The sequence below is a fragment of the Anguilla anguilla genome, chromosome 12 (genome assembly GCF_013347855.1).
Source record: "Anguilla anguilla isolate fAngAng1 chromosome 12, fAngAng1.pri, whole genome shotgun sequence".
In the NCBI taxonomy this organism is placed as follows: domain Eukaryota; kingdom Metazoa; phylum Chordata; class Actinopteri; order Anguilliformes; family Anguillidae; genus Anguilla; species Anguilla anguilla.
Window position 1 is genome coordinate 9,550,078 of NC_049212.1, and position 12,438 is coordinate 9,562,515.

General features: G+C 43.7%; 1 protein-coding gene across 2 annotated transcripts; it reads left to right on the forward strand.

Moving 5' to 3' along the window:
* The first annotated feature begins 266 nt into the window (after nucleotides 1-266).
* Nucleotides 267-11,510, forward strand: LOC118208989 (RNA-binding protein Musashi homolog 2-like). 2 transcript variants are annotated; one of them, XM_035384022.1, is made up of 6 exons: nucleotides 267-505; nucleotides 832-872; nucleotides 1,167-1,248; nucleotides 1,807-1,891; nucleotides 9,419-9,647; nucleotides 9,686-11,510. In XM_035384022.1, the coding sequence occupies exons 1-6, from the start codon at nucleotides 444-446 to the stop codon at nucleotides 9,700-9,702; spliced, it is 516 nt and encodes a 171-aa protein (XP_035239913.1). In that variant the 5' UTR covers nucleotides 267-443; the 3' UTR covers nucleotides 9,703-11,510. The 2 variants fall into 2 exon arrangements, with proteins under 2 accessions (XP_035239913.1, XP_035239914.1); XM_035384023.1 differs by lacking the exons at nucleotides 9,419-9,647; nucleotides 9,686-11,510 and adding an exon at nucleotides 4,008-4,529 and having other exon boundaries at nucleotides 271-505.
* The last annotated feature ends 928 nt before the right edge of the window (nucleotides 11,511-12,438 follow it).

Consider the following 12,438-nt stretch of genomic DNA (forward strand, 5'->3'; position numbering starts at 1 on the left):
GTACTTTTGTAGCCTTATATAGCCAATAGAATTTCAGTTAATGTCTATATAAGTAGTTTTTCAAAATGGGAATGCTTAAAGGAAACTCGGTCATTTGGCCACAAACTCCTATCGATTAATTCAGTCAATAGGTTGTAATATCGATGACGTAATTGTTATCTTGGCTCATCACCACGCCCCTCCGGAGGAAAAAAAAACATCGAGCACCGTGTTTTCAGTGTATGTGGGCGTGGTATTGTATTATGACGTCAATTGAATTGGTAAGGCGACGAGCCCCCTGCTCCGCCTCCCGTGGGCCAAGGGAGGGGGACGGAGCTGGGCTGAGCTGATCCCACGTGTGACGATAGCATTCCCGGCTCAGTAATATTCTCTAAGCGGGGACTCGTTTAGCTTTTGCTGTGTCTGTGTGTGTTTGTTAGTTACTCGCTATAGTTGGGTTAGCTATGGAGGGAGACGGGAGCCAAGCCACATCTGGAAGCCCAAATGATTCACAACACGACCCGGGGTAAGAAAGAATTATACCGGCACTTTTATTTAAATTATTTAGAATGTATAAATTAAAACACTCAGTTGCTATATTCATGCACAACCACCCTATGTTGCCTTATAGAGTGAGCTTCACCTTTGGTTATATTTTCAAACGGGGCCTCCCCCTTTGCATTTTAGCTGGCTTGTTGGGCTTGCCTTAAAATAGTGCTTTCGCTGTCTCTCTCTCTTTGCCTTCGTTTTTGCTCTCTTTTTGTACCTAGCTAAATAGTTAGCTAGCTAGCTACACGTCAAAATGGCCGATCTGACATCTGGACTCACTTCTGTTATGTTTTCTCCTTACAGTAAAATGTTTATCGGTGGCCTCAGTTGGCAAACCTCACCAGGTGAGAAAACGATTCATTCCAAATTTGGTGGCTTTCGTTGTTGTTGAGTTCTGTTTTTCGGCCACCCGAGTCTGCCCCTGCTAGTTACGATGCGCGGTTGACTGTGTGCTGTACAGTGGGATATGTTGTGTGTACCTCCCGTGCGCGCGCAAGGTTATTTTCATTTCCAATCATTTGAAGTCCTCTATTCGACCCCTGTGTTTATCTGCGGTCGTATTTAAATCGTGTCAAGAACACTTATTTGGTTAAATGCACGACTGTTGACTGTGTTTTCCCCTCTTGTTTTGTTTTCAGACAGCCTTAGAGACTATTTTAGCAAATTCGGGGAAATCAGAGAATGTATGGTGATGAGGGATCCCACGACGAAACGCTCCAGGTAAAATAAATGTTTTTGGAGCTTTCCTTTGACTTTTCTTGAACAACAATGCAAGAAGTATGTGTGTTGTGTTCACTGTAGAGTAGCTAATGTAATAGTCTATGTTTTGTCCCGCGTTGTGCTTTTTAAAAGCTGTTGGGTAAAATCAGCGCTCCGCAACGGTAGTGCAATATGACATTGAGTTGGGACTTTCCTGTAGAATCCTCGCGGCTAAGCCAAGAAAGTGTTTATTTGTAAGATGAGATGTTTCTTAACAATCGATGTTTTCGTCCTCGACTTTGGCTATATTGTATCTGCTCTAAAAAGTAAACAGTTCATGACTGTATTGCTGTAAGTGCACGGGCACAATATAGCCGTTCTTGAAATGCTATATAGTCAGCCAAACTAACATCGGCGATTTTTTAAATGTTTCGCATGGGTGATTTAAAAAAATAAAAAATAAAAATCATTTTAATGACTTGGATTTACTCCATAGAGCTTCATTATTTAGTTCGCGTATGCTGTCATTATTCACACTAATGTTCTTTTCTGAATGTTCTCTTTTCCATTTTATTTCAGAGGGTTCGGATTCGTTACGTTTGCGGATGCTGCCAGCGTAGATAAAGTCCTAGCCCAGCCGCACCACGAATTGGACTCGAAGACGGTACGTTTGTTTTTGCTGGTAGATATTTCGGCGTGACATTTGTGATATAACATGTTTTCCAAAGCTTCACTATAGCATGCAATATCCATTCTGTGTCACACTGCGGCATGGATAGCCTATATAATGGCCACAGCAACTCAGACGACGCAAAAAAAGTAGGCTAACGTTATATTACTGTTTTCACGTCTTTTTTTAAAAAAAACCTCGCCTCATTTGTCATATATTTAATACGATGTTTTGGATATAAATGACCCGGCTAGAAATAATACATTGCATATAACCGTGTTAATGATACTCGAAAACAGATTGCAGTGTGCTGAATTAGGCTAATTGCTTTTTAAAACGCAAACGCTCCCCATTTACGTCATTCGACGAGGACTTGATTTCAGTTTAACCCCAATTTGAATACAGCGTCGCCTGCCAGATTTCTTTGCGCTCATCGTGCCATTTATCTAAAATTAGGTACAGTTTGGTGAAAGGCTGACGCTCGTTGACCCCGTCATTAGGTGATACCGGCTTGCACGCGCCACTCTACGCACTCCTCGCGCTCAGTGCTGGGAGTGCCTCTGCGCGAGACCCCTGTAAATGAATAATAAGCTAACATAACGGGCCGACCTGCTCTCCGAATATAAGGAGGACGATGTTCCTGTTTCCAGTTATTAGCTCGAACTTTACCTTACTTTTCTCATATATTCGTTATTGCGGAAAAATAGGACATATCGCGTAAACGGAAAATGGATTACGCACTGATGTCGCGCAACCTTGCTTAATTGAACAACTTATTCACCGTGACAAATTAAATGGAAATAACTACCGAAAAATAAACGAACGAAGATTATAATTATGTTCTTCGTAAAACTGGGTTATTTCTGTTGATTTTCAGGCCTCTAAGGCATCGATCATATTTGTCATCTCTTTTCGCCTGTGGCTATTTGCACAAATTGGATGAATTACATTCATTGTTTGCATAGAATGAATTAAGATTTTGAAACTGCTGGTTGTCTATGGAAACATTTATACAGAAAAGTGACGAGGACTAAAACGTATAGCCTATCTATATATTTACCTGTTCATTAATAACCTCAGTAAAATAAAAAATTTTTTCCTCTTCCAAATTTAATTTGGGTTAAGATATAATTAGGTAGGTAACATAGAAGGTGTGAATTGTTTGATTTAAATCGGATTAAAGTTATTTTTCTAAATTCTGATATATAAACCTAGGAGAATGTTTAGAAAAGCTTTTAAGATGGGCATATTAATTTAATCTGTTTGATATCTTGACTGACCTTTTCCTATACTGTAATTGTGTGTGTGTCTGTTGCTCTCATAATGTCATCAGAAAGGAAAAATAAAACTTCAGTTTCCTGTAAAATATGCTGCTTGGAGACAGAATGACGATGAGTATGCTTTAAATGCAGTGGATTGGCCATCTTCAGATACTGTCAATTTAAAATTGTTACACGTAAATGTAATTGTTGTACATTATGTGCAAGATTGTTACACATAAACATAGAATTTTTGATGCCACTTGATTTTAAGGTGATTTCATTGTTTGCGCGTGTGTGTGTGTGTGTGTGTAGGTAGAATAGAACAGGGCCCGGAACTGTGAGTGTGTGTGTGCATGTCCGTACATGTCCATGTGTGTGTGTGCGTGCGTGGGTGTGCATGCGTGTCTGTGCGTGTGTGTGTGTGTGTATGAGTGTGTATGTGTGTGTGTCTGTCCGTGTGTATGCGTGTGTGTGTGTGTGTGTGAGTGTCTGCGTGTGTGTGAGAGCGTGTGTGTGTGTGTGTGTATGTGTGTGTGTGTGTGTGTGTGTGTATAGAATGGAACAGCACCTGGCTGAAATCAGCCTGAATTTTCCTTTTTTGCTTTTGCCCTGGCATCCTGGCAGGTGGTAAAATCCATTCTCGTTTGATTCATTCATTTGTTTATTTATTTAATTTTGCCAGCCCTTTTTTTTTATTGAAACAATACCTGCCTGAAACAAAGAAAAGGAGAACTGTTGTGTTTGTGTTGCCCTTGACGGTAATATTTTCAGGTGGGAAGATGTTTTTCAAAGTAGATGTAGAGAGACAAACATATTGCACTTCAAAGCCAGCCTCACGCTCTTTGCAGAGTAAGCGGCTGCAATCGCAGCTGTTCCCCCGTCTGAATCCAGCCCGGTGTGGCGCGGGGGCGGGGCTGGCGGGAGGGTGATTATCACGTCACTTTCCAACCCCCCCCCCCCCCCCCCTTTTTACCGCGCGGAGAAGCAGCCCTCCTGTCCCAGCGGCGTTCAGGTGTCTGGCGGGCGCTGTGACGGGCGCGGTGGCAGGCGCTGTGGCGGGTGGGTGGAGGTGGCCAGGAGGCCGCGCTCGCCCGCCGCTGGCCCCGCCCCCTGTCCTCATTCACATCTGGACACCACTGCAGATTCACTCTCCTGTATCTGCGGTCCCAAAGAATATTTATTTTGGATATGGATTAAATTATGTATTACCGAACAAAATATTTACATGAATTGCTGGCTGAAGTAAAATGGGCCGATTTTTAACCCAGAGACTGTCAACCGAATCTGAATATTTTCTTCTTTTCTGCATAACTTGTACTGTCTGTTCGTAATTTGGCTCTTTTTCTAATTAAATAAATGTTTTAAACAAACTGGGTCAGTATTTATTCAGTTCCATCACTTAAACTGGCATAAAACTGCAGGCTTTGTGAGTGAAACTAGTCCTCGCTTCGTAGAATGCACTCTATGTAACCTGTCGATGGGTATCCTGAATGACTGAGTGAGTGTGGAGAAGAACGGTCAGAGTGTGGGGAAGGACGGTAAGAGAGTGGCGAAGGATGGTAAGAGTGTGGGGAAGGACGGTAAGAGTGTGGTGAAGGACGGTAAGAGTGTGGGGAAGGACAGTCAGAGTGTGGGGAAGGACGGTAAGAGTGTGGGGAGGGACGGTGAGAGTGTGGGGAAGGACGGTAAGAGTGTGGATAGTAATGATGTCAGTACTTCCTGCTGATCTGCCACAGTCTGTTTTGCTTTCTGCAGTGTAAAAGAGAAGGTTATTGGTTGGTAAAAACCAGTTATTGTTAAAGAGCGATGCTGAAATTGACCTGTCCCAGTCATGCCACGGACTGTAATGAGATCTCAGTGTACGCAGGAGGCTGGAGTGGTTGGGGACCCCCCTACCCTTTTACCACCCAAAAACTGACTTCCAGCATCTGGAGCCTCTCTACCCTCTCTGACACCCCCCACCCTCCCTGGAGTTGTATTCTCACAATTTACTGACCTTTTATTTTATTTTTTTTGTCCTGTTTTTTTAGGAGCATGTGAAGCTCAACCCCCCCGCCCCCCAAGTGTCCTGAGTACATCTGGGCGGCACAAGGTTGCCAATTTATTTAAAATTAAATAAAAAATAATAATAATAATAATTAAAATGTTTTTGAAGACCAGGGTTCCGATACACTGTGTTTTTAAATCCCTTCTCAAGTGATCACTAGCTTTTTGCTAGGATTGTAAAATCAATAACTTAAATGTTTACTGGTTGCAGTTCAGAGGCAAAGGCCTCCCTCTCTGCATTTCTGATTTATGAATATGCTTTTTTAGTAAGGGGGGCCTTGTTCTGTGGTGAAGAGGATGCTTTGTGCGCTAATGGAAGGATGCAGTCAAAAGAGGCTAAGAGATGTGTGTATTGTGGCTAATTTGTACCTGCCGGGCTGGTGTGAATCTTGTTTAAGCCCCCCCGGAGAGGGTAATTGAGGGTGGCAGGGTTGCGCATGTGACCAGAAGTTTGGGAGCCCTGCAGTCCATGTGACTGAGCGAAGCGCGTAGCCGGAACCTGACCTGTGTGATGACTCATGCAGTCGACCTTGGTACGGGTGACTGGCGAGCGCAGTAATGAGAGCTGTGTTCATCTGCGCAGGTGCTTTTATTCACGTACTCAGAAGGAGGAGCAGTTTTAGTAAAATACTTCATATTGAACTACTGTCCCATTTTAAATAGCAATTGGTGAAGAGATTCTTTTTTATTGGTGCCGGGGAAATAAATTAAAAATTATTATTTTGTTTTATTATTCTCATTATTATTCTCATTATTATTATTATTGTTGCCATTATAGTAACTCCTGTTACATTTGTAGTAGAAATTGGTTGCTTTTACCTGTGTACGGTTCCCAAACAGTTTGAAAATAATATGTCCCACAGATGCATTGCGCATATTTCTCTACGGTTGTGGAACCTGTTTTGGTTGCACTGCGGTTGCCGGGCCTACCGGTGGAGCCAGTGGAGTCCCGGTGGTGGGCTGGGGGACCCACGCTAATGGCTGAGTTTTAACCAATGGCTGTTGAGTACTGGGGAGGTTAAACAGCTCTGAAGAGATGACACATTTTTTATTGGTTTGTTTTCTGTGCTGAAGAAAATGACTTGTGTGACAGGGGGATAAACATGTTCGGGGGAGGGGGGGGGGGTGTTGGGGGGGTCAGGGGTCATCATTGACTGGTGTGATTGATTAATTGGATTGAGTGAAAATCAGCTGAAGCGCTAGCTCTGGTCGAAATGCCGCTACGCACCGACAGCCCGAAATGTGTGGGAGTCCTCGAGAGCAGCCCTGCTGTAGAGTAAATGCTATCCTGGCAAAAACGGGCGAAACTCGCTGTTCTTTCCCTTTGCTCTTTTCTTTTCCTGTCTCAGACAGCATTTGCCAGAGCATTCACATGAGCTGGAGCAGAAGCCTTTCAGAAAGTCTGAATGTTTTCAAAGGTTTTGCTTTTGCAGACCTTTGCAGTTTCTTCTTCACATTTATTAACTTCTTTTATCCATTCAAGCCACTATAATTTTTCATTTGAAATTTCCTCTTATTATTATTATTATTAGTTGTAGTAGTATTAGTAGTACAGTGGTAGTAGAAGTATTATTATTGTTATTAATGTTATTATTATTACTAGTAATAGTAGTAGAATTATTAGTAGCAGTAGTAGTAGAAGTATTATTATTAGTAGAATTATTAGCAGCTGTTGTAGTACAGTATTATTAGAAGTGTAGTAGTGGTGGTAGTAATAGTACAGTAGTAGTAGCAGTAGTATTGCTGCAATAGTAGTACAGTAGTAGTAATAATAATAGTAGTAGTAGTGTAGTAGTATTGATAGCAGTAGTAATAGTACAGGTATTATTGTTATTATTATTAGTAGTAGAATTAGTAGTACTAGTAGTAATAGTGGTAGTACAGTAATAGTAGTAGTAGTAAACGAGTAGCAGTACAGTTCACCAGGCTCCATTCTGTATGCAGGCCTAATACACTCTGCTAATGGTCTCTTTTCCCTGCCCCAGGACAGGATGTTAATGCGGGAACAGAAATGGCCTCCATCCCCTGAAAGAGAGAGGTCTATTCATAGCGCTCGGCCTGATGGAGCGAGTTGGCGAATATGCCTTTGAAAGGCCCGTCCTTGCTTTGTGCAACGTCCTGCTCTGACGGGGTCGTTGTGGAAGAGACTGATGTACTTCAGGAAATACAGCTCATGTGATGCTCTTCTGGAACTGATTTCAAAAATGACAACAACAAAAGAAACGTGTGTCTATTCAGGCATTACAGTAAATATGAATAACCTTATTTTTTGTTGTTTCATTTTGCTCATTTGGAAAAAATGTAATTTAAATTGGTTTAATTTTTCATTTCATTTTGGATCGATCCCCTTGAAAAGAGTGAACAAAACAGTTGGAAATGACAAGCTGGAAAAGCTTGTCAAAAAAGTAACCAAATAAAATTGCTTGTTGCATCACCCAACAGCTTTTCAAAAGAGAGATATTAAAATACATTTATAAACACACACACACTCACACACACACACACACACACACACACACACACACGTGTATATGAAGCAGGGTAGACCTGCCATAAAATGAACAATCGACGTGCTTGTCAAAATTGCATCAGTTTTGTAATCTCTGGGTTAAACGTTGGAGGAGATCCCTGTAACCGCAGCCGAGCTAATCTCCTCCACCGTAAACACCGCGAGTCCGTGTATCAACAGCGCCGGGCAAACAGACGCCGGGCCGCGCCGCCGCCGCCTTCACGCCGCGGCGGGATGTAATTGGATTTACCGCCGGTCAAAACGCTCTCTTTACCGTTTTTGTCGCATTAAAAGTCCTTTCGAATGCACCTTGAGGGGGGAGAAAAAGAAAAAAAAAAAAAAGTGCTCAAGTCCGGGACTTTTCCTGCGAAGGCTGAATTTGTATTCAGTTAAAGGGACCCTTAAAAATAAGCGTTTGCTGGGATTTGATTCCGTTTTTTAAAAAAAGATTCTCCTCCAGAAGTTGTCGACCTTGTAACCTTTCTTCTATCGAGGTTAAATCTGCTAGCAGAGTTAGCCTGGGGGGGCTGTGATAATGTGTGATGTTAAGTGAGGGCGGTTAGCGAACGCCTGTAGCCTCGATCCCGGCACCGAGGTCCCGTGGGGTCATGTGCTCCTCGTCCCTGTGGGGTCCTGCTGTTTAATGTGAGAGAGAGAGAGAGAGAGAGAGAGAGAGAGAGAGGAGAGGGGGAGAGAGAGAGAGAGAGAGCAGGCGGGGAGGTTACCGATGTCAGCATCAATTCAGTATTAAATTAAGAAACTAAAGGCAAGTTGGGCTGAATAAGGAGAAGCAGTGTGGGGTTTGAGGGAGGGAAAGTGACTCTTGCTCACTTTTATGTCTTAAACCCCTGTTTTCATGTTCTAAATGCATTGCTATTTATTTGGCTGGCAGGTGTTGTTTTTCTGTGCCAGAGTAGGTGGACTTCCACGAGGTAATTGGTTAATTTGGGATAATTGTTTAAACGATCCATTACGTTGTGTGTAATCAGCAGTTGCCACTGAATTTCCTGTTTTGGTCAAATTTTCTTTTTTCTTTTTTTAAAGAATGTGAAAAGCAGTCGTTCAGTGAGCTTGTCTTGGCCATCTCAGGTTTGTATGGTAATGCAGTGAGATATTTCATTAATGAAATTACTGAACTTTTGTCTGGTCAACAGAAAGTGCCATGTTTCAGTGTAGGTAACGGAGTTCTTGTAGTCTGTTCTGAAGGACAGGATTCTTTGACCTTTGGTGTTTTTTCTTTTACTTTAAAATGTTTTTATTTATTTATTTTTTATCTTTTATTTTTTACAATTTTTAAGCAAATATAATCCATCAGTTTTATTTTAGAGGGTATGGCTCAAAATCAAATAAATAAAGTTGTTTAGTGGAAATGGCTGATAGGCCTTTCTTGGTTTTTGTATAAGGGCCATTTCTGTCACCAGCGTAGACCTCGAACCCGTGTTCTCCTTTTCATTTTCTGGGTAATCTACTGTTTCCTGCAGTACTTAATATGACATCTTTAAGTATACGCAGACTCCTGCGCAGCTCGGATCATCCCCTGCCAAGTCCCTCTCTCCTTTCTGTGCCTGTTGAAAAGAAGAAGAGACTAAAAAAGGAAATGTTGTGGAATTTTTCTGTTCTTTTTTAAACACTCTCTCACACTGTCCTGTCTTTCACCCTGTTCCCCCCCCCCCCTCTCTTTTTCTCTCTGTTCCCCCCCTGCAGATCGACCCTAAAGTTGCCTTCCCCCGACGTGCTCAGCCCAAGGTAAGAGGAAGCGGGATTCACGTGAGCGTGTGTGTGGCGTTTAGCGTGTGCTGTGCGTTAGCGATGCTTTCAGACGCGGGGATGGAACGTCCTCTGGGGCGCAGTCGTCTTTGCGTTTTCGCTTTTTTATCCTCCCACACTCCCGCCTCCGTGTCTGACACCTGTGCTTTGGCTACGATGGTGGCAGGTAGAGGAAGTGTGTGATGGGTGTTCTGATAGTTACAGGTAGAGGAAGTGTGTGATGGGTGTTCTGATGGTGGCAGGTAGAGGAAGTGTGTGATGGGTGTTCTGATGGTTGCAGGTAGAGGAAGTGTGTGATGGGTGTTCTGATGGTTACAGGTAGAGGAAGTGTGTGATGGGTGTTCTGATGGTGGCAGGTAGAGGAAGTGTGTGATGTGTGTTCTGATGGATGCAGGTAGAGGAAGTGTGTGATGGGTGTTCTGATGGGGGCAGGTAGAGGAAGTGTGTGATGGGTGTTCTGATGGGGGCAGGTAGAGGAAGTGTGTGATGGGTGTTCTGATGCTGGCAGGCAGAGGAAGTGTGTGATGGGTGTTCTGATGGTGGCAGGCAGAGGAAGTGTGTGATGGGTGTGTTCTGATGGTGGCAGGTAGAGGAAGTGTGTGATGGGTGTTCTGATGGTTACAGGTAGAGGAAGTGTGTGATGGGTGTGTTCTGATGGTGGCAGGTAGAGGAAGTGTGTGATGGGTGTTCTGATGGTTGCAGGCAGAGGAAGTGTGTGATGGGTGTTCTGATGGTTGCAGGCAGAGGAAGTGTGTGATGGGAGTGTTCTGATGGTTACAGGTAGAGGAAGTGTGTGATGGGTGTGTTCTGATGGTTACAGGTAGAGGAAGTGTGTGATGGGTGTTCTGATGGGGGCAGGTAGAGGAAGTGTGTGATGGGTGTTCTGATGGTTGCAGGCAGAGGAAGTGTGTGATGGGTGTTCTGATGGTGGCAGGTAGAGGAAGTGTGTGATGGGTGTTCTGATGGTGGCAGGTAGAGGAAGTGTGTGATGGGTGTTCTGATGGTTGCAGGTAGAGGAAGTGTGTGATGGGTGTTGTTCTGATGGTGGCAGGTAGAGGAAGTGTGTGATGGGTGTTCTGATGGTTGCAGGTAGAGGAAGTGTGTGATGGGTGTTGTTCTGATGGTGGCAGGTAGAGGAAGTGTGTGATGGGTGTTCTGATGGTTACAGGTAGAGGAAGTGTGTGATGGGTGTTCTGATGGTTGCAGGTAGAGGAAGTGTGTGACGGGTGTTCTGATGGTTGCAGGTAGAGGAAGCCAGGGCCAGGCCCTTCGGTCTAGTTTGGATGGCACTTGTGGGGTACGTGGGTACACTGAGGGGCGTTTGTGCGCCTGGTTTGGCAACTGGGTCCCCCGTGGCTCAATCCCAGTTTTTTTGGCGGAAGTGTAGAGCAGAGGTTTGCCGTTTGGGACAGGCCTAGATTGATGAACGAATTACCCTCTCACTCCACCAGCCCATCTCACTGCAAACAGGGAGACGTTGTTGCTGGGCAGACTGTTTCAAACGGGTCGTGGGTGTGTTGTGTTGTGTTGGAGGTGGGGGCTAATCAAGGATTTTGGCAAAAAAGAATGAGTACGTCTTTAGGGTACTGGGTTGCGATTGAGAAACGTACGAAGAGGTGGGTCGGGTGTGAGTGGACAGACTTTCCATCCCAGTTTGGATTGCTTGTGAGATCTGGTGTGAGTGGACAGACTTTCAACCCCAGTTTGGATTGCTTGCGAGATCTGGTGTGAGTGGACAGACTTTCAACCCCAGTTTGGATTGCTTGCGAGATCTGGTGTGAGTGGACAGACTTTCAACCCCAGTTTGGATTGCTTGCGAGATCTGGTGTGAGTGGACAGACTTTCAACCCCAGTTTGGATTGCTTGCGAGATCTGGTGTGAGTGGACAGACTTTCAACCCCAGTTTGGATTGCTTGTGAGATCTGGTGTGAGTGGACAGACTTTCAACCCCAGTTTGGATTGCTTGCGAGATCTGGTGTGAGTGGACAGACTTTCAACCCCAGTTTGGATTGCTTGCGAGATCTGGTGTGAGTGGACAGACTTTCAGCCCCAGTTTGGATTGCTTGCGAGATTTTTGCTTAATGTGAGAAATGTATCGGTTTGTTCTTTCAACCAAAAACAAAGGAGTGGATTTATTTTGAAGAAGAAAGGCTTTGCCGGACCCGTCTTTGGAAAAGAACACGTTAAACGCTTTCCTGTTCTGCCGATGTAAAGCTATATTTAATTTAACATTTACAGACTGTGACATTAACAGAACTGATAGACTGAACCCTATCTCCATTTATTTAAGCACCTTGAGTAGAAGGTCAGGCTCATTAGAGAAGAAAATTGAGTTTGTTTTAACGTTAATAGGAGAATTTCCCATTCCAAGGGACTCTTTCAGCGGTGGGGTTATGGGGGGTTATTTATTTATGTATTTTTAAAATGAAGTCAGATAGGCAGCCCATGGCACTGTAATTTTATATTCATTAATTGCATTTAATTCGGTGAACAAGTGGGATTGGCCGGCTCTTGACCTTTGACCTGGCTGAAACACTCTGGCGTTACCCGGGAAACGGGCTCGTGCGTGTTGAGTCCACACACAGCTCCTCGCCGTCTGTACTGGGAGCGAGCATCGCCATTATTGATTGGTCGGTTTTAATTGATGGTTGATTAATGAACTATAATTGATTTTAAGTCATTTAAATAAAATTTGGTCTGCTGATGTCCATAAACGGACATTTATACACAGAATAAGCGCTTGATTAAACTTTAGAAAATATTAAAATGAACACATTTTAATCAATGAAAGAATTGTCTGAACCCTGGCCAATTAGCCTGTTACGAATCGCCTGCAGCCGCGGCGTGATTTGTTGACTTAGCCTAGCGCTCATCTCTCCTTCCCTTGTTAATAAGGGATATTGCACTTGTAAGAAAACTTCCATACGGGCTGGTTAGCGTGTTATTTTAATGCGGGC